The sequence below is a fragment of the Aythya fuligula genome, chromosome 20, assembly GCF_009819795.1.
Source record: "Aythya fuligula isolate bAytFul2 chromosome 20, bAytFul2.pri, whole genome shotgun sequence".
Taxonomy (NCBI): Eukaryota; Metazoa; Chordata; class Aves; order Anseriformes; family Anatidae; genus Aythya; species Aythya fuligula.
The window spans coordinates 7,713,830-7,735,529 of NC_045578.1; the positions used below are offsets into that span (position 1 = coordinate 7,713,830).

Here is a 21,700-nt window from a genome sequence, read left to right on the forward strand (position 1 = left end):
TTCATTAGAAGAAAGAGGCAAGTGTGTCTCCTAGTAGACTTCCTGCATGAGTTGATTTATATTCCCGTTTGTTAGGCACCTTCCTTGAAACATGACAGTATTTTAATTCTTTTAGGAGAGCATCCACTTCTCCCCACCAGGAACCGCCCAGTGGGTGTTTGCACTGCAGGAACTCCGTGAGCTGCACCGCGGCCGTTTTCAGCTCTCCTCAGGACCAGCGGGCCTCTGACTCCACGACAGCTACAAACAGAATCGACCAAACGTACTTTCCCTGTAAGCCACAGCTAAACTTACGGCACAAGAAGGACAGTCAAAAGAGACATTATATTAGCTTAAGCATATTTTGTACTTTATCTTGTCCTTTTTCATTGATAGGCCTTCTTCCCCTCACTCTTTATGAATGTAATTTCGGTTTTACCCAAGACCAGTCCATATGCACAGAATTCTCAAGTCCTGGTCAAGAGTTTGTCCAATGTCTGCACAAAAATTTCATTCCTGAGTGTTTTTTTGTTTTGTTTTTTTACTTCTGAGAGTTTTGAACAACAGGATTTTTCAGAGGTGGGCGACGCATCTTCATACACTACAGTACCTTAATTTTGCAATAGCCTCAGTAATCATGAGCAGGTGATGTCACTGACTTCAAAACCACATCGACCAACATCCTCCTTAAGCCTGAAGAGAAAACTGCGTATCAAATCAGTCTGGGAGTGGCAGCATTACATGAGTGGTTTAGATGTGAAGCTATTCAAGGACACAGAAATCTCTCTCAGGATATTGGGAGGAAACTTAGCTGCAAGGTAAGTTTGAGCTTCCTGCATGCACCCCAGCTCGCTAAACTCAAGCCCCAGTAGGCCCGGGCTGGGGTAGGCATTTAACAGGTGGTGGATAAATGCTGAACAGGTACAGAAGAGGAAGGGAACATCACAAAACATCATTACTAGATGGAGACTCACTGAAGGGTAGAGAAACTCAAGCTGAGGACATATCCAGCACGTTCCCGTCTATTTGCATAATTTAGAAATAGCCTAAAGTAAATATTTACAGAGAGCAGTCTGCACAGGTCAGAATTTTTACCTGGAACATTTACAGTACAGAGACCGGGTAACACGTTCGGTTAATTGCTTGTCATCTGAAGCACCGATTCACATTTGACTGAAGAACACAAATGACTTGAAGAGTTCAAGACTGCATCCAGGAAACGTTTGTTTGCATTATGAAACCACTGTCTGGTTAGTAGTCTGTTCTCAAGATTGTGCTATGTTGTACTGCACCTGCATGAGGCACAGATCTGTTCCAACTCAAACAATTGTTAAAATCTTAACTTTAAGTAGCTACACACACAAGAACTCTGAACAGTATTTTTGATCATACAGGAAAACCTTCACTGAAACCATTTTGCAGATAAGCACAGAAGAAGAAAAAAAGCATTTCACCAAAACGTTGACTGAGAGCTTTGAAAAAAAATAAATGCCACTATTAAGAACATCATAATAGAGGGAAAAAAAAAAAAGATTATATTTGTTCTGATACAGAAACGCAGAAAGGTAACTGGAAAAGTATTAGCAGTAGTTGAAGCAATCAGCTTCCTCTCCCTGCAAGCATCACTCAGTCATGCTGTAACTGAGAAATGAGGCAACTTAGAAGATGCAGTAATAGAACCACAAGAACTGGGGAAGGGGACCAGAGGACGAAATCAAAAAGAAGCTTTCAAGTCTGTCACTACTTTTACCTCAGTTTTTGAGAGCTTTCTAGACCCTTCATGATGCAGAACACGTGTGCCCAGGAAGAGCAACTAAAATAAGCGGCTGTACATGTAACATGTATTCAGAATAAATCATCATCAGCATAACACAGAACAGTGGATATACCCCAACTTTGTAGATTTAATATAAATTTGGAGAGTTACCTTTAATTGGTTTGTACACTTACTAAAAAGCTAGAGAGAACTAACACTTGTGGAAGCAAACATTTGGAATATCCCTCCATACACTAACAGATGTGCAGTTTAACTCTTGGAAAGAAGATCCCCAAAATGGTACCTCTCCCCCTGCTTCAGCAACAAGTTTAAGTATTTTAGCAACCTATATTGAACAGGATATTATCCGCAGACAAATCAAACTACATATAAAGCACAACATTTTGTTTCCTAGGTAGTCTATATTCTATCATGTAGTAGAGTAATGTCAAGAAAAAAATTAACTGTGTTATCGCAAGAAGGGTCACTGCAGTTGGCTTGTTTCCCCTGAACGTTTGAGCACGAAGGTCCTTCATCCCCCAACACAAGACACTAGATTTCAGCTAACTAGAAACCCCCATCAATCATTACATATTTCCTTTCCAAATGTCAAGGCTGTTTAGTTAATCAGGAATAACAACATTCAGCAGAGTATAACTCCAGCACAGAACTGCAACAGATCTGCACGGTCCTTACGCACCGGGACACAGCGCTGTGTGTCCACTTACTCAGGCACTTAGGCTGTACCCTCAGTCATCATACTACCATAATGTTTCTTTTCTAATAGCACCATTTCTCCCTCACATCCTAAAGCCTGAAATAACAAGCCTCGCCTCAGCTCTAGCAGCTTGTAGCTCTATTATTATACCTAAAAATAATGCAGAATACCACTACAAAAGCAGGTACTCAAAACTAGACACCCCTCTCACTGTAGAAGTTATCTTTTTTATTATTATTACGTTGCACCAATATTTACAGTCATGAACAGGTAGAATATTGGTGAAGACCACGTATGTGCAACATGAAGAGGCGTATTTTGGACAGCAGCAGACTGCTCGGATCACCAAGTTTGTTATTTATGTACTGGAGCCCAACGGTAAGAGCACACGCGTCCATCTGGAACCTCGTCCAACTGCAACTGACTTGCTACTGACAGCTTTTTAAGTGCAGAAACACAAACTTCTTTACCAGGGAGTCAGGGTGACTGCAGAAAAGCCCCCGCGCTGTGCCCTGCAGAAGCTGGGGATGTTTACGGGTCCCAAACGGGTACCTCACTGTCTGCTGACAGCCCCAGCGCACGGCCAGGAGCAGGACATCTCCTGACGCACCCCTGCCCAAGCTTCCAAGGGCCGATTCGGATGTATTTTAATTATGACTGGTTTATTGGTTTAAATCGGACTTCTCCCACCCACAGGACAAGGATGGGCACCCAACACGGCGATGCTCTGCACTTTCTCCCCAAACTTCCCCTCAGGGGGCACCATCAACGTCCACCCGCAGCCCCTCCGGACCTCGGGGCGCACAAACAGTGGGGAAAAAAATAAAAATAATAATAATAAGAAAAAAAAAGCACCGGGGGCAGGGGGCACCCCCCGCCCTAAGCCACACCTGACCCGCCCACCTCCCCCGCCTCCTCCCTCAGGACCCCCCCGGCTCCAGCGCCCTCCCCCCGGGCCCGAGAGCGGCCCCGTCCCCGGTGAGGAGGAGGAGGAGGAGGAGGAGGAGGAAGGGATGGCCGGGGCCCCCGCCTCTTCCCCCTCCTCCTCCTCCTCCTCCTCCTCACGACGGAGGCGCTAGAGGCCCCGCTGCCCCCCCCAGGCCCTGCCAGCCCCGCTCGCCGCCCCGCCAGGCCCCCTGCCCTTACCGACGGCGCGGCGCGGGGGCGGCCCGGCGGCGGGCTCCGGCGGGGCTGGGCGCTCGCAGCCTCTCACCTCAACCTCAGCGCCACCGCCGCCGCCATCTTGCCTCCCCTCCCCCGGCTCGCCGCGCTCCGCCCCGGCCCGCCAGGTCCTGGCAGCTAAGGAGAGAACGGCAACGCCGCTCCTCGGCTCTTTCTCCCGGCGGAGGGAGGCTCGCCCCTTCCTCCCGACGCGCAGCCGGCGTGGCGTTGCTCGGCTGGAGGCAGCTCGCTAGGAACGGGGGGCGGGCCCCGGGGTGAGAGGGCGGGTTGTTATGCTCCTTCCAGGACCCGCTGGCCGGTGAGGCGGCGGGGAAAGGCTCCCGCTCTCTCCCCCCCCCCCCCACCCCTCCCTCAGCGCTGAGGGGATCTGAGGGGGGGGCGGCCGCCATGAGGCGGGAGGCGCTGAGGCAGAGGGGCCGGAGGTGCTGCTGAGGGCCCGAAAAGAAAAGGCGAAGCGATTGACATGAATAAAAATAATAATCACAATTAACGGGAGGCGGCCGCCGAGCCCTCAGGCTGCGGATGAGGGGATGAAAAGGGGCTCCGGAGCTTTGGGCCCCTCGGAGCAGGGCTGAGGGAGCCGCCGGCCTGAGGGCCCGGAGCGGTGACTGGCTTTGGAAAAACGGGAGAGGTTTAAAATCCAGAATGTCTTGGGCTTTTTTTCCCCTTTCCCTGAGAGGAAAATGTAGCACAGGTAGCTCTTTTAATAAGGTTTTTAAATCCTTGCGATGTTTTATCTGCAAATGTGTAATTCTGGATGCGTTGAGATCACAAATGGTTCTCTTACCAGGTTTACAATGGGAAAAAATACCATTAGATGAGATTAAATCATCCCATTGAGAAAATGTTTTCGTGTCGTTACAGCTTCCACTAAGTACCAGAAGTCATACCCTACACGTGGGATATGCGCCTGCACAGTTATTTGCTCGGAGTAATAAAGCAGGGGCTCGCCCTGTGGCAAACAGGTGACTTTTACTTATAAAACATGCATTTTATCAAGTCTGTAGTTAGTAGCAGAGCTGAGTTCCACTCTGCTAAGTGCTATGTTAGCGTGACATGAGGTGTCCCCAAGGCGAAGTGGTTGCAGTCTTTGATCCCAATACACACAATGACTGCCTCAATTCACTTTTAAGGATATAGATATCCAAATAAAAGTGTGAGGGCAAGTCAGGCAAGTATCTTGAGAGACTTTAGGTGTTCTTCAGATGCTGAATTCTGCTTAATTGCTTTCCCCATTTGACTCTTTGAACCTGCGCAGCCGGCACACTCTGGCTGAGGTAATGTGCTTGTCTTCCATGTTGCCTATTTGTCTTCAACAGCAAAGCTTCCAAGCCACCGCATATGACTGCCTTTTGCATATTTATTTTACTACTTCCTGCCTTCTTTTGCTCTGCAACCTTCTCCAGCGGTTGACTTCACTTCTGAGACATATCCAAACATTTTTTTTTCCCCTCGTAGCTGCGCTCGGGATAGCCGACAGATTCGCGGACAGCAGAAAGCGTCTCTGAAGACGTGCTCCTCATGCCCTGCCCTGCTTCTGAGCTTTCGCTTGCGCGTCTTCCGCAGCCACACAGTACAGGGACAGAAGGTACACACCGCACAGCCTGAGTTTGTCACTGCTGCTAATTACTCGTTAACCTTTAAGTAGGGTCAGGTGGTGCGTGCAGGGCTGGCTGGCCCTATTCTCCCTGGCTTCCCGCACTAACGGGCTTGGCCCCTATTATAACCCCTCCTGAGGGGTTCCGCTCCCCGGCTGGACCGAGGCGGGGTGCCCCGTGAGCTCCCCTTCCCCTGGCCAGCCCTGGAGCTGAGCAGCCGGTGCGCGGCCCCGCCCGGAGGCGGGACAGAGATGGGCGGGGAGGAGGAGGAAGAGGAGGAGGCGGGGGGACCTCTGGTGCCGCGGAACCTTCGTGCGGGCCCTCGCGGGTCCGGCGGGGGAGCAGCGTGAGGCGCCGGTCGCTATGGCAGCGGGGCGGTGGGGCTGGGGGCTGCTTCTGGTACTGCTGGGGCTGGTCCTGGTGCCGGTCCTGGTGCTGCTCGGGGTCACGCGTCGCCTGCGCCGCCGTTTCGCGGCCGCCCCGAGGGGAAGCGCGGCGGGGGAAGCCGCTGTTGCCCGCGCCTTGGTGCTGACGGCGCACCCCGATGACGAGGCCATGTTCTTCGCCCCCACGCTGCTCGCCTTGGGCAGGGCCGGCGGCCGCCCCGCGGTGCTGTGCTGCTCCGCAGGTGAGGGGACGGGGGGACGCGGCGGGGACAGCCGGCTGCCCCCCCTCCACCTTCCCCTTTTGGGTGTCGGCCCGGCCGTGACGTCAGCGCGGGGCTGTAAGGGCTGTGACGTCAGCGTGGTGCCCCCGCGTGACGTCATTGCCGTGCTGACCCTCCCGACCTCCCTGGGGAAGAACTGTGCAGCAAAGACCCTGCCGTGCCTCTTGTCTCGGGGTTTGGGCACTATTCTGGGCTGTGGCATGTCATCATATCCAGCCACCCCATGATGTGACCATGCATACGTGTCTGCAGCCAAAATGCAGCTTCCTGCAGGGTTTTAGTAGCTTGAGAAGTGTTAAAATTCCCTTGCGTATCCAAACCACTATGGTTCCACAATCAAATCTTATGCTGCAGCACTGACACACTTTCAAATTGCATGGAAATATCATTAGTTTTTAGAAATGCATTGTTTTACTCTTTGCATCCTGTGATTTTGTCATCTTGTAGAGGACTTGCTTTAGATGATCTGGTTTTAATGCACCGTAACAATACATTCCCAGTAACACATCTAAAGATACCAGTTGCGTGTCAGTCTAATCATAGAAGAACAGCCCTAAAGAGGTCACGCTGTCCATCTGCTGGCTCAAAGGCAGCCTCAGTGGTGTCCTCATTTCCTGGAGATGAATGTTCTCCAGGACCTCCAGGGAGGTTTTTCAGCCCGTGTGGTCTGTTTCAGTGCTACATTAGCTTTTCTTCAAATCGCTTTTCTCCTGAATCTTTGGAATGATTTAAGCTTGCTTATTTGTTTGATCTACCGTGAAGATGGAAATCAGAGTATCCCTCCATAGCAGCTTTTGACATTTTTTTAACGCTGTTATCTGCCTCTCCTGTCTTATCTTCTCTAGACTAAACAACACAATTCCTTTCAATCTTCCTCATAAATCGTGTTTTCTAAACTTCTGGTCATTCTCATTGCTCTCCTTTGGACTCTCTTCCAGTCGTCTCACGTCTATTTTTGAAGCACAGTAACTGAAGAGTCGAATCGTTGGTCTCGCTGAGGCTTGTCTGGGGCTGAATCGAATGGAAGGATTCTCAGAGGACAAATATCGCAAGGGACTTCCACAGCGCTTGACGCTGTTGTCTTTTGTTCTCATAATCTACTAAAACCCAAGATTACTTTTTTTTTTTTTAATGCACAACTGATACTTATTAAGTTATTCTTCTGATGAATTCAAGGTTGTGCATTTGTGCCTGATGCAACGCTACTGTTCTGCATTTCATTATGATTACCTTGTTCAGTTTTTCGGGTATAGGAAGCAACCTCATCTTAAATGATCTTTCAGACACATACTGCCGTACTAGAATTCATAAGTCTGTGGTGAAAGCTAAAGATATTTTATGTTTGTTGTGTATCTTAGGCTACAAACATTTCCATCCCGCAGTGACAGCAACTTGTATTTGGGAAAAGGGACCTCTGTAGTTTGGAAAGCTCCAGTTTGTTCACTGCCAACTTTTGTTCTTTGTTCTCATACCTTTCTGTCGTAACAGACTATCGCGGTGAGAAGACCAAGATTAAGCTATTGATGAACTCTGATGGTGTAGTGACTTTACTGTATCCCTCCTATTCAAGATTTAGTGCAGAGCAGAGCAAGCTTTCAGTTGTCTTTGCTGAGGTACAAAACTCCATGGATCCCGTTTGACTTTTTCAGAGCAATGAAGAGATTATTGACGTGCAACTTTGCTATTGCAGTTTTCAGGACTAAAACATTGCTGCAATTAGAAAACTTTCCAAATAAGTATTGTGCTTCTGCTTATTTTATTCACATTCTCTTTTTTATTGTCCTTTACAGCACTCCCGATTCAGTGACATGAAACATTAAGTATGTTTGACACTGTCTTCTATTGCATGTCTTGCATGCCTTCGTAATGGAACTAGCAGCCCATATAGGAAAATGCATTCACTGAGCTAACAGCTTTTCTTGTGCCTCTTAATAGTCTTTGGGGTGATTCAGATGGTTCATCCTGTCATTGTTTGTATGATTGATGATGACAAGCGAGTTGATCAAAGACTCCGTAAATTGTGACACTGAAACACAATCATTACTTAGGATCCGTTGTAATGTAGTTCTCAGATATCAATCAAAATGCCTTAGAAATGAATCAGAGTTACAGCCCTGTGAAAGAAAACAGTCTTTTCCACACTAAGTAATCTTTGATTGAACTAATAACTCCGTATAAATGTGCTTTGCTCTCTGTAGTAGCTGACTCTCTATTGTGAGTGCTCCATGGACGAGGTCCAGCAGCATCAGCTATTCAGCTGTTTTTGCTCTCAACAGCTGCCCATTTTTTCTTGTTAGCAACATGGATCTGTACCTTTGAGTTCAGGAAAAGTTAGGTATTTTGATAACAGTGGTACCATTTGGGTAAAATATCCTGTGCAGTCTGTTACTACACTATATTGCAGCATAAGATATGTTATCTTAAAACACTAGTATCATGAAAGTCCATTTCTGCAGATTTCTGAAAAATCTTTGTCTCAAAACAGAATTTTATGATGGAATTCCTTTCCTAAAATCCTTTTCATTTCATCAGCATCTTCTGTTGTGGTGTCTTAGTGTTACATGACAACATGTGTTTATTAGAAGTGGTCCAGGATATACTATAAACTTTAGTCACTTAAAGAATATACCTTGGGACAGTTCTTTTTCAAGGACTTCAGACTTGCTGTTCAACTTGGCTCTACAGGCCTGTGCTGTTAGGAGTACAGGAGGGAGTTCATGGCACCATTTCCAATGGTGAAGGAGGAGTGACTCTTTGGCCCTTTCTGAGAAGGTTAATTATTACTGATTTGTTGTGAATTTACGTGTCTTTAAAGTGGACTAAGGCCCAATAACCTCTTTCACAGAGACAACCTGGAAATTTGCCAATGATAACAGCTTTCAGTCACCTCACTAGAAAGGACGTTTCTCCCGTGTTTATGAAAAGATCTTGCTCAATTCTTTTGTACTATACTGGTGACTTGAGTTCAAATAATGTGTAAACAGTTAGTCCATGTATATTCCGTCAGAAGATTCCTTGTTTTGTCACAAAGTATAGTTAGTGTTTGGAATTCATCAAAAGAGCTATTAAATATTGCTAAAAAATTAACAATGCTCAGAAGAGGATTAGGCATGTACAAAAATAAAACAGAAAGCCCCAATTAAAATAAAACTGAAGAACTAGAAGTTTTGATGTTTCAAGGAATAAAATACCACTAATCAAACAGGTGGTTGGAAGCAGTTGCCCAAGCAGATTATTCCAGAGTTGTTTTTTGGAAGATCTCCCATGTCTTTAGCAGGAGCATGACTTTGGCCACTACCAGAAGGAAGATACTGGGCTCCTTGGACAACTGATCTGATTAGACATGGCAGTTTCTGATGCCTTTGCCAAACAAGCTCATGTGGTAAAGGTTGGCAGAAGATTGCCTCAGCATTTTTGCCTGAATTGAGATGGGTTTTACTTAGGAAAATTTATGGAGTTTCTCCTCCGCAATGATGCCGTTCCTGAAATGATGCCCTTTTTTTAATGTGATGCTCATACTTATTGCTTTGAGGTGACCTAAACTAAACTAGATGATGTTGCTGTTTGTTATTTTCAGGAAACTACTACAATCAAGGAGAGATTCGTAAGAAAGAACTGGAACAGAGTTGTTCTCTTCTGGGAATTCCTGCTTCCAATGTAACAGTTGTTGATCACAGGTAAGCAATTTTCATTTATAGCATTAGTTGCAGTTTTTAAATAAGGGGTGAAGTTCACTTTAATGTTCCATGAAAGCTTACTGTATCATTCTATAAAGTTCTGAGGAATCTCAAAAAAAAAAAAAGAAAAAAAAAAAAGACCATATAATAAGTTTTTCTTAACTCTTAACTTCAGGAAATCTAATTAATATAGAAGACTATTCAAGTGTATAATGGGGATTGGTGTCCTTTGGGTAAACTGTGTTGATACAGCACTTTGATTAATGATAGCCATAGTTGTAGGGGTCTGGCAAGGTCTGTTTGGGCAGCATGATCACATTGTGTTACAGTTTTCACATTGTTATCAAAGACGCTTACAGAGAAGTCTTCTCTGAATTGCCAGTGGCTGAAAATAAAACTGTTCAGAGGATTGGCACTATCTTTAGGTTGCACTTATCCTCTCACGTGATTATAATGTAGTTACAGATAGCTTATGCTTAAGTCTGAGTTCCATGATAAGATAACAGTATAAACAGATCTGCTGTCATGCTAACTGTAAAACAATACAGTGCCCTGTGTATTTTTGATAGCCACCACTCTAACAGAGCACTTTTTCAGAAGTAGTCCTGTCCAGTCAAAGAAGTTACTCAGACAGCAGTAACTTCCGTGTGTGTGTGTTTTGGGGAGACACAACTGGTTGTTTCAATTGTAAACAGCTATCATAAAATCCATAACGAACATTTTTGGTTATGAAGAAGTATCTTTAATAGAAACAGACTGATTTAAAGCCATGCCAACTAAAAAAGTCAGAGTTGAAAAAAATCTGGCTCCTGGCAGGCCTTTTTCCCATGAACATATTTTCCCTTGAGCTAAGGCAACAGAAACCACAGTCCAGAATACAAATCCTCTTGAGTTCTTTGCTTTTTTTAGCTTTAGGTTTCTCTCCAAGTTTTCAGCTCACTTAGGAAAACAGCATAGGAGTTGTTTTTCCTTTGGAATGAAAAGAGATGTTTCCGCTCACTTCTCATGAACTGGCTTTGGATAACTTCATGTTTTGTAGTGCAATCATATGACAATGCCCAGAACTTTTCTGGGGGAATAAGGAGAAGCTAAGCTTTGCTAAGCATAAAGTTTGCTAAATGAACTATCTTTTGAAATTTCCACAGTGCCCAGCAGCCTACTGGCCTTTCATCCTCTAATGCAACATGAGGTTGGTTAGTATGTGATGCAAGTTTCCCGATACTGCTCAATCATCCTCCAACGTACGCAGTCCACTGGGCTGCTTTTTGCAAGTAATACCAGAGAAATAGCTCGGATCATGCCTCCTTAGTACTTTTTTGCTACTTTGATGCACATCTGTGAAAGCAGTGACCGATACGTAATTTCTACCAGCGGATGCAGTGCTTGAAAAGACAGATGAATGCCATTTCCCAGAGCTTTTGGACATGGGACTAGGATGTAAAATACTGTTCTGAAAAAGCAGTTTAGGTTTGAGGCCTTTATCTCAGATGTTAGATTGCTGTGAGATAACCATCAAATCATCTAACTTTGTTGTGTATTCATGGAGTCAACTGAAGTTCTTGCTGAATTTTGCTCAGAGCTTGTTTATACGGAGCACTGAAGTGTGTTTACAGTGCGTTATATGCTCTGCAATAGCTTATATTGTGGACACGCTTAATGAAAAAACAGCTGTGGATCAGGTGTTAGCAAAATGGTAGAAGATCAGGAATGATTTTGAGATAACACTGAGTTTTTGAAGTAGCTGTATTTTCCAGTGGTTTAGACAAAGCACTGGGACTCAAGGCTCTTTAAACTTACTCAAAGCTCCTGGTTTTCTTAAAGTCTGTAGCTTTCTATACCTCTGCTCCCCCTTCTCTAATTTACACAATATACAGAAATATTCACCAGTATGGCATGATGTGAAACTTGCTAAATTAATGTTATCTACCACAAGATTTCCACAGAAATCGATGTCTAGGGAATATGGTTCAGAAGGCTGTTCCTCTTCAGCATTTTGTTTTACATAGGCAGTCTTTAAGGTTGGACCCCTTTGTGTTTTTATTTTGTTCTCATCCTAACTCTGCAGAAGATAATGTTCTGTAAATGAAAAGAACTAGCACAATGCTTAAGGACTGTAGCTGGCATGCTGCCATCTAACATTTCTTATGCAAACACTGCATGCTTTACATTATCCAAGCTGCAGACTTGTATTTTGGTAAGGAAAGCCCAAAGGATTGCTAGGTCTGGATCTGCTCCAGCCATTGTAGTGTGGAGCTGAGTCATGCTGCTTCCTCTTTCTTTGCATAATCTACAAGTGGGTGAGTAGAATTTTCAAGATGTAAAAGGGGAAATCTGTCTGAAAGGCAAGGTGATTGACTTGCTCTGTAATCTCACTTGGCCAGGCAGGTATAAAATCAACATGACATTTTGAGTTGTGTGTGAACTTGTAAAGAGAAAGCTTCAGTCAGTCAATCTGTGATGCAATCTGTGTTAAAGACCAAAGCTTTATTAAGCAGTCCTTTGCCTTAAACAATGACTCTCTCAAGTATAGCCAGGATTCCTAGGTCAGGACTAGTTCAGTCTCTATCAGACAACTACTTTGCACTGATTCTTCAGTGTGTATTTGATGTAGTTACTGTATTTGTTCCCTCACTTAAAGACAAGTAAAATCTGCACAAATATAATCGCAAACTGTACCCACATTTCAACCCTAAATAATGGAGGCCCACATGAATCTCCTGTAGAAAAGTCCTTTTGTTGTAGAGGGCATATCCAGGAACGTAAAAAGGACGTACTTGACCACGTAGCACACAGTTATTGCAGATGAGCAGATTGACATGCAGACAGCCTGTTTTGGACTATTTTAGTTTAGAGCACTGGGCTCTTCCTACTTGTGAATAGTACAGCTCAGACACCACGCTTGCAGAGATGTCTCCTGAGCTGGCATGTAATTACCATGGCTCCAAAACTATACCAAATGAAGAACTGATTTTGCAGGAGAAAAGTTTTACAGCCCACTTTCAGTTACCATTCCCACAGTAGGCTTAATAGTTGGAGCAACCCAGCTCAGAACTAGGACTTGCTCTGTACAGAATTAATTTCTGGACTGCCACAATTATTTCTATTGCTGGATGAGGGAAGAGTAGCAAGGGAGTGAGGTTTGAAACTCATGTAAGAGAAAAGTCACTTTATTAATGATAGAAATGGCAGCGTAAACTCTGTGCCTTTGGCACATTTTGATCATTTTATGTGTTGCAAGAATGGACCTTCTTGTGGCTATAAAAATGGGAGATTGATGGCTTTATCTTATAGTGGCACGGTACTGACTTGATTTTCACAAAAACTGCTACAGTTCTGCAGATCTCCAGTGAAGTGAATATAGCTAAAATATGAGAATTAAATAATTCTAATTAGAATGATAATTCTATTACAAACACAAAGACTAAATCAACTGGCAAATCTGATACCATATGTCTAAAATAGTAGCCAGCTCCAGTGCTGGACATTTCTGTGGTTGCAGAAGGATCCAATTTAAAAAGCATTTGACTGCACCGCAAACAAAAAAGGGACAGCTAAGTTTTGCCAAAAGTTCTGTTGTTCTTTCGGCATGTTTTAGACTTTGCTGCCAGCTGTGGTTTAAAGTTTAAATTGCTCTGGTAATACAGGAGCAAATGATCTGCGTGAAGGACATGAGTATTTGTTGAACAGAGCAGAACTTCCATCTTTAGAAGAACAAGTCTGAGTAAGTGATCTTACTGTGAGATGTGGGGCAAAGGCAAGGTTCAGCTTAGCAAGAAGAGAGCTTCCACAAGTAAAAAGCAAGTCCTCAGTTACGTTAAAACATACAGATGCTTTGTCTTCCTTTCTTTTACTTTAGAATATGCAGGAAAGAATGCTTCAGTAACAAAGTGAGGATAAAAATGTTTACATAAGGGCTGATTTGGGTGCTGTTCTTTGATGTGGCACTCCCGCATGCTTTTGTGGTTGTTGTTCTGCCTGGTCTTGAGAACACAGTGAAATGAAGATGCTCTAGTCTCCAAACCCAGTTATTAGGTCACAAGTCATTGCAATGGTTTTGGACTTGAAAGTCTGTTTCGTAGGGAGTTTGCTTCTAGTTGAGAAAGCCAGAGCAGATGAGATTGGAGGAAAAAAAAAAAATCACACGACTTGATGAACAATTACATGAACAATTATAATTGAGATTATATGGTTGCATCAAGAAAGTTCCTTTGAACATTTTGTTAAAATCCAACCCAAGGAGAGGCTGGACATGTTCCAGTTTGACTGAGGTCTCTTTGTTGATTTCCACTACTCAGCATTTTGCAGGTGATGTTCAGTGCCTTAGATATCATGCCCTTCCTTTAAAGTCTCAATGGGCAGCTTCCTCTGCTCACATCCTGAAAATGCTGTCTTTGGTAAATGGAATTTTAAGGACTTTGAGAACTACAGTTTGAATTACTGTAATCTAAGCAAGCTTTTTTTTTTTTTTTTTTTTTTCCCCTAAACAGTCACAAAGAGCAGTTATGCATAATCCCCTGCTCAAGTCAATTGTCTATTACAAAGGGTTTTGATCTGTGAGTCAAAACGCAATTTAGACCTTCTAGATCCAGTATGACAGTATGTGTCTTGCTTTTACCTTCCTAACAAGGATACTAATATGGGATTTTGAAACTGGATTTCTTTGTAAGCTCTTGTTCACAAGTAAATCTTGATTCATCCTAACAAACTCTTGCTAATCACAGACATACCTCTTTTTTAGCCCACACCCACCGACTGCTAAATTTTAATGTTATCAGTTACATGGTTCACAGGTCAGACTGCCTTTCTAAATTCATTTCTTTTCTAGGGTAGGCTCACAGATAACAGAGTGTAAGGAGAAGTAATAGAACACAAAAATCCATTATCATTTAGCCCAGTCAGTAGTACTTAGAGTTTTCCAAGACCTTTGCAAAATACTATTGAGAAAGTTTTTGCCTTGCCATGAAAATGCCAACTCTGAAAACAGAAACAAACCTGCCTTTAATGCACTCTTTGCTATAATCTCCTAGTACATTTGTTTTCTGTGCATGCAAACTACCAAGTACCTCTGAAAGTCCAGTAAACTCACGGTCACTGATTCTGTGTCTGTACTTAGTACAATAACAACATAAAGGAAGAATTGGTTATTTGACAGCCCTAAGTGTATGTCAACTACTGGACTTGCGTATAATACCTGTTATTTCGGTAAAGCTGTAGGTTCTCCAAAGATAGCAAAAGTACTGTGAGCACAAACATCATCTATATGATAGATATTAGTTCAGTGATGGCAGCACTGGGGCTGGCAGCGTCGAAAGGTGGCCTATCAGGAGTAATTTTATAGCATTAGCTTTTCATGAGCTGTTAAAATTTCGTGAAATACAACAATTTTGATACATATCTGTAGGTAATTAATCTGAATAGATGCTCCTGAGCTAGCAAGCTCTCTCTCCTGCTATATGGAAAACATTAGCATCTAATTGATCTAATATGAAGAGTTAGTTAAGCTCCCATTAATGCTGGGCACATCTGCCAATGCTCTGGCTGTCTTCCAGTCTGTAATGTTGCATGTAAATAGGAGATGTTTTATAAGTTGTTTTCACTTTCTGAAAAGAACAAGTGAAAAGAAAGCCAAAATTATTCTTTTTTTTTTTTTTTTTTTTCCTAATATCTGTTTTGGGTTAATGGAAAGATAAGTATCAGAAATTTTGCTGCAGCTTCTGTACCTTCTGTGCACATTTGTACCGGACAGAAAGTAAAACTGAACATTTGTATCTTTAATATGACAGAAAATATTTGGCCTGTGTTTGCACTGCAAAGAAAATAATAGCTGGGATTTGTGTAAACTAGAAAATTTTCCACTCACGGCACAAAGACTTACTGCAAGTAATGTTAGATCTATTTCTGAGTTTCCATGGAAATTGCATTGCATACACTTTTTATTATTATTATTTCACTTAAGTCCAAAAGGGCTCTAGTTAGACAATGCTCTGGAGGGAGGACATTTTCCCATGCAGATTCACAGGCTAACTGCAAGTTTTTATGAGACAGCAAAGAAACTATTTTTTATTATTTTTTAATATAATTATTCTTTGTTGGTGGTCTTTTTTTTTTTTTTTTTTTTTCCATGCAAGGTAAACAGGCTAATACTGTACTTCCTCATGTTTAACTTGCAACAAACTTCCTTCCCCAAGCTCCCCATGTCAGAGAAGTGTCTGTAAGGTCATGGGAAAAATATATCCTTAAATAAATAATGTATGTATCTGACTGTGACAATAAAAAAGATATAAAAACAGTTGGACCCTTCGGAGAATGAAATATATAATTTGGATTAAAATTCAAAAACATGAATATAGACAGTTAAGGAGTACGTCCAATCGATCCAGTTTGGTTTTGCTGTACTTAGGATGTTCTTTCATGGTTTTATGGATTTGAATGCAACATGCTGAGTGCATGAGAGCTGAATATGTAAGCTGTATAGTGAGAGTACGTACTGCAATTACGAAAGCTTGCCTGAAAACTGAGGGCACCAGGAGAAGTTCAACAACAAAATCGTGGTCCCTAAGTCTGGTGGGGAAACAATCAGTGATTTCATACCAGTTTCTGACTCACTCATTTGCAGACCTCTGTCATCTTGCTGAATGTATCTGAGATTTTTCTTTTAAATTTATTTATTTTACTTACGTGTTTCTAATCAGAAAGTTTATATTATTCCCTGATGTTTCTTCTTTCCCTGTTCTTGTATGTTGTGCTTTGGGACTAGTGTTTAATAGCTTTTATTCTGCTACAGTAATTGTGGTAATTAGTTGCACTTTGTCTTTCTATGTTCCTGCTGGTATTATACTTTGACATTTTATTTTATTGCTAATTCTAAAGCACTGAGTTATGTGCTGATTACAATTGCTACAGTGTGATTTTTCTAGTAGAGCTGCATATTTCATTAGTGACGGGATTCCCTTGGTCTTATCTATCTCAGCCACGCTGTAAGGTTCTTCATTTTTTTTGCAGAGATTTCTGTAATTAAGAATGACGTCAGGGGGAACAGAAAATCTTAGATGAAAACTGGTTGCACATTCAGTGTGTATTACAGTGAAATCAATCTGCATTTTCTGAATCAAACATACCCAGAATCATCCTGAATACAAATGCTATTTACTGATATTTTAGGTCATCTTTATGCATCTTTATGGCACTTTATGCAAAGGCTTATATCAAAATCTGCTTTCAGGCTTCTGCTATTGTAACCATTGCTCTATGCAATAATTTAAGAGGAAATTCTTCTGGGGATTGAAATTCTGGAATTGAATTCTGGAAATTCTTCTGTCTGCCCTCTAGGAAAGCTGCTTTCTGAAACAAAAGCTTGTATTGCAGTAAGTAGGTTTAGCTATTTTGATGTAAGAAAGCCGTTTTCCTCACTAAGGAAATTTGCCCTTTTTGCTTCCTGGAGGCTTCTGTGAATCAGGTCCTTTCTCAGTGTTCTAGCATAACTAACTTTCGTGCTGTACAAAAAGGGGGAAGGGTTTGTGGTGAAAGGGGAAATGATCTTTTCAGTGCTAAAGGGACGTGTCCCCCAGATTACCTCTGTAGAGCAGTGAGCAGTAGTCCCTCTCCAAGGACTCTGAATAAATGCTGGGGGAAGTGAAGAAGTACTGATTAGGTACAATGTGTCTCTATAGAAATCTAATCAAAATACATTGAGATCAAAAACTATTGAGATTCATACTTTTAATGCTGAAGATTATTTTAGCAGAATAAAAACGACAGTACTTACCCCAAAACATGAAATATGAGAATAGGGATCCCAGCCATCCCATTAAGCTGATGCAAGTTGGATTTGACTCAAAAACCATCAGAACTGGTACATTGATAGTAAGAAAATAAAATAAATTAGGCTGTGTATAATGACAGTGTTTCAGAAGCCTGGCAGAACTGACTAGGGCTGAAGACAGGGAAATGCGCTAGGACGGGACAATCCACTAGAAATCATTTTTTTGTTCTCACCTGTTTTCTACTTTTAGAAATGCCTTTTACTATTCTCTCATTCATGGCTTTTAGAAGTGCTCCACAGATGTTAAAGACAGGCATCTTCTTTGGAGCACAGATAACGTCAGTGACCCATTCTGCATTTGCTGGTGGTTCTCATCCTAAGCTGATGTCTCCTGCTAGCACAGATGTGCTGACTAGAGCAGTTTTGTAACTAGACTACTCGTGTCCATGCAGAAAGAAGTGTCTTTGGGTTTTCTGGTTTGCAGTATAAACTATAAGGTTTTCAGATTAAAATATTTGGAGTAGAATTTCTTTATGATGCTAGTAAACTACCAATTTAGAATGATACAGCCGTAAGATTATTATTTTTTAACAGTTATGCCCAAGTGTTGCCTTTTAAGCATGACAAAGTATAACAACCTAATTATTTTGCCAGTGGAACAATGCAGCGTGTTTTGATAACAGACACTCTGGGGGACTAATGCAGAATGACAGGCGTTTCCTCCCTGCCCCTGGAAGGTTCGCTGCTTTGATAATCCATACTGCGATGCCCAGCAGCATCTCTGCTAGTCGCTCATTTTAACCTATAGCTGCAAATGCCTTGCTGGCATTTATAGGCAGCTGGAGTCTTTTTATCAGAGAAGATAAAATGGTTAACTTTTTTCCTTAAAGAGTAGCAGTTACACCAAGTAGTCACAGTAAGTTAATCAAAGGGAGGAACAAGCAAAAAATTCTAGCACGGATTCAATTTAAGCTGTTGAATCTCTGCATTCCACCCAGCTTACTCAGGGAAAATGTATTCCGATTTATACTGGGAACACTCTTAAAAGCCTTCTTACAATAATGGACTGGGCGTTAACGCCTTGTTCACAAGAATTGTGTGGTTTCTTTCTGTGTTCTTATAATCTTAATTTAATTGTAGCTAAAGTACAAAATGCTGAGTGCCTCAGTTAAAACAGGGCTGTGAGATCTGAGGCTATGACATGGTTTGGAAACGTTCAGTTGCATTTGCAGTGGATGTGCATTTTCTGCCTGACAGGTAGTTACTGTGCAGGAAAACAGAGGAAGGGGATTTTCAGTCTCTCTTGGTCAAACCTCCCCTTTGGGATTCAGTCTAGTGAAGGGCAATTCCCTCAATTCCTGTTTTTCCTAAAGGCCAGTACCCTGGGTGTACGAAGTAGCACTTACAGCTAGTGTGTGTGTGTTCACACTTTAATTGGAGGTAATTGCAGTAACTTCCCTGGAATTGCCTTGGTTCCTGGTAGACAAGAAGCTTCAGCGTGTCCAAGGGCTTTATGACATTAAAAACAGTTGGTTTATTCCCATACCCTTCATCTAACTTTGCTAGTTCAGACAGTCCCTAGAAAAATTATGGAATAATCAATATCTGAGCCTTGGGAGTGAGGCCTTTATTAGGCTGGTTAAGCACAGAATGTTTCCAATTACAAGGCGTAGTGTTGAAGGCTGTTGGGCCACTTTAGAGGCCATGATATGCTGTCTTGCTGAATGCCAGCAATATAATCCTCGTTTCTTCACTTCAGTTTCAAAATTCCCATTGAAGTCAGAGGGCATCTCCTACGCTGGCAGCTAGTGAAAGAACTTGGGAAGTAGTACATACAGTGCCTGAGGGATGGGTGGGAAGCATCCCCTCCTGTGCCAGGCTCAAAGGGTTGAGTTGATGTGCTGCAGAAGGGCATCCTCAATACTGGGGCCTAAGGGACAGGATTTGGCATAAAGGAAATTCCTGAGAAGTTACTCCCTCCCTCCCCGCTTAAAAATTTCAGGGCATTTAGTGGGACCTTTCTGGTTTTTTGTTTTTTGTTTTTTAACTTAAAGAGACGGAGTCAGGACAGAAAAAAAGATTTTATTTGTGGATGTTGCTTCTGGGTAATAAAATGAGATCGGTATTCCTATGAAAAATAAAAGACTTTAATCAAGATGAAAGTGAACGATGCTTGGACAGCAGACGCGGTAAAGACTCAGTGGAATTTTTGTGAGGATGCTTCTGTTTGTGTAGACTTACAAATTCTGTTTTTTATACAACATTTGTTTTGGGTCTACATCAACTCAATTCTTCTGCATAGGTGGTAGAAAGGTAGAAACTTGGACTTGTTTCTTTCTTTCCTGAGAGCCACCTTCTGGTTCCATCAAAATCAGTAGGAGTTGGCCATTGACTTCAGTAGGACCAGAAATTGGCACTGAAACAGTCAACAAAAGAAGACAAAGACGTCTTTAAAAAAATGTTAGTATGGGGAAAGTTGGAAAGGCAATTGTACAATGGATGTTGTGTAAAATATGGTTTCTCTTAATGACCTTCCAGTTCAGATTGGCTCTGTTTACATACAAATCAAAAGCTGGTTTGTCTAACTGCCAACACAGCAAAACTCAGTCTGGGATCTGAATATCCAGCTGTGTCTTTTGCCTCTGACATCCTCCCAGTAATAAAAGTTGTGTGTCTGGGATTTGGCTAGGATTGCAGATGATGTGTGAGCCAGAATTGAATTCAGCCTGCTCTTCCTCTGCAAGACAATAGAAATTAAAACTTGTTTGTGTCAATAAAATAAGCATATACAACTCATAACCCTCAGGGACCAGATATGATGAATAAAGATGCTCTTTTTCCATCACCACATTCCTAACCCTGACCGATGTTAATAATGACTCAATGAGAACTCGGAATTTTGCCTTCCTCGTTTTAAAAGTTGGAGCAGAAACTTGTATGGTGTTTACTTGTGAAAATGCAGCAGCCAGAGAATAGACATAATTGCAACAACCTTTGCAGAGCTGTTTAATCCAGGTTCTCTGTTCTGTTCTTTCAAACTACGCAGTGCACCATGTGAAGCGCTGGCTGTGCTCTGCAAGCCGTTCTCATAAGAGCTTCCCTGCAGCCTGACAAAGTGAGAGAGACAGCAACTTCACAGGTGGAAAGTCACTGCTAGCATGCCTGGTAGTTAGCACTTTCCAGTCTTTTCTTCAACGGCATGCTAGTAAATGAGGCTGTCTTCTTGCTTTCTAAAGCAGAGGCTCTCAGACTTTGCCTTACAGAGATTCCTGTTTGGAAGCTCGTCAGGAACTCAGCTGCTGCGCCTTTTGTGGAACAGATGCCAATGGAGCATGTGGTGATGGAGGGGTTTCAGGTCCTGGGGTGTCATGTGCTGTTTGGATGTTGGCGAAGCTATCTCATGTCGTAAAGGAGCAAGGCGTGATGAAACTGTACTTACTGCAGGGTTTCCTTGCTCATAATGATGATGAAAGCTCTGGCTGCAGTAAGAGAGAGCTCTGTTAGCAATTTCACTTGCAGGTTGCATTTTGCCACCTTGTTGTAAGACTGCTTGTAAAGCTATTTAGCAGTTGAGCATAGCATTTTTATCTCTGTTCTTTCTTTAATAAAAGCCAATTTGACAGGTGATTGAAAGCTCCAGTTGACCATTTCAGTGTGAAGTAGTAAAGGTGTTCACAGCACTCTAGAGTCTGAGGCTCCCCAAACACTTCTGGCTGACCGCTGCTTTGTGGCAGCGTGATCCAGAGCTGCCTTTTGAAGCATCCTACCAGAGAATTCCCATCTGTATTTTCTTGGCCGAGTATGTTGTGATATGCCCAGTTATTTTTGCATTGTGTCCATTCTGAAGTTCCCCCAGGCATCTCTTTAAATGAAGCATTGCATCACTGAGGAAGTGAAACCATTAAAAGTGAATGCTTTCACCAAACACTTGGAGCAAATTCAGTCAGCTCTCATCTACCAGAATGGACTTGTAAGTTGACAGTGCAAAATTTGGGAAGAACAATAGTCCTTTCTTGAATGGTTTGATGGAGCAGCTTTTGAAAAGGCTCAGCTGTGCCGTTATTGTTTTGCCACATCATGAATGAAGGTTTTATCTTTGCATAGAGAGAATGTAGAAGGGTTACCAAGCAGTGCTTAGAGCATGGCATTTCACACTACAAAATCCTTTTGAAGGAAGAGAAATTTTAAGTTGTGTGTCTCACTTTCACCCTCTAATAACCCTACCTTTTTACAGAGATGTGGGGATGGACCAGTTACTGTTTATATACTATTTTAACAGTGTCAAATGCTGTATGTGTGTTAAAGCTCATTATTAGAGTTTCCCTTTCTAGCCAAAGGGTTAATTTATTTTGCCAAAGAAG

The 21,700-nt window shown here is 42.5% G+C and overlaps 2 protein-coding genes across 7 annotated transcripts in view; one reads left to right on the forward strand and one right to left on the reverse strand.

Annotated features, from left to right (window-relative positions):
• NCOR1 (nuclear receptor corepressor 1) overlaps positions 1-3,724 on the reverse strand; it is a 67,159-nt gene extending 63,435 nt beyond the window's left edge. For 5 of the 6 annotated variants that reach the window (XM_032200748.1, XM_032200746.1, XM_032200749.1 and 2 more), the window contains exon 1: positions 3,600-3,724. The gene's annotated coding sequence lies outside the window, so the exon portion shown is untranslated. The remainder of the gene's footprint in view (positions 1-3,599) is intronic. The other variant, XM_032200747.1, reaches the window with a different exon arrangement.
• Positions 3,725-5,596: 1,872 nt separating this feature from the next.
• The window catches only part of PIGL (phosphatidylinositol glycan anchor biosynthesis class L), a 66,390-nt gene continuing 50,286 nt past the window's right edge, over positions 5,597-21,700 (forward strand). The window contains exons 1-2 of the mRNA XM_032201166.1: positions 5,597-5,861; positions 9,478-9,577. Of these exons, the coding sequence (XP_032057057.1) occupies positions 5,597-5,861; positions 9,478-9,577 (365 nt within the window). The remainder of the gene's footprint in view (positions 5,862-9,477; positions 9,578-21,700) is intronic.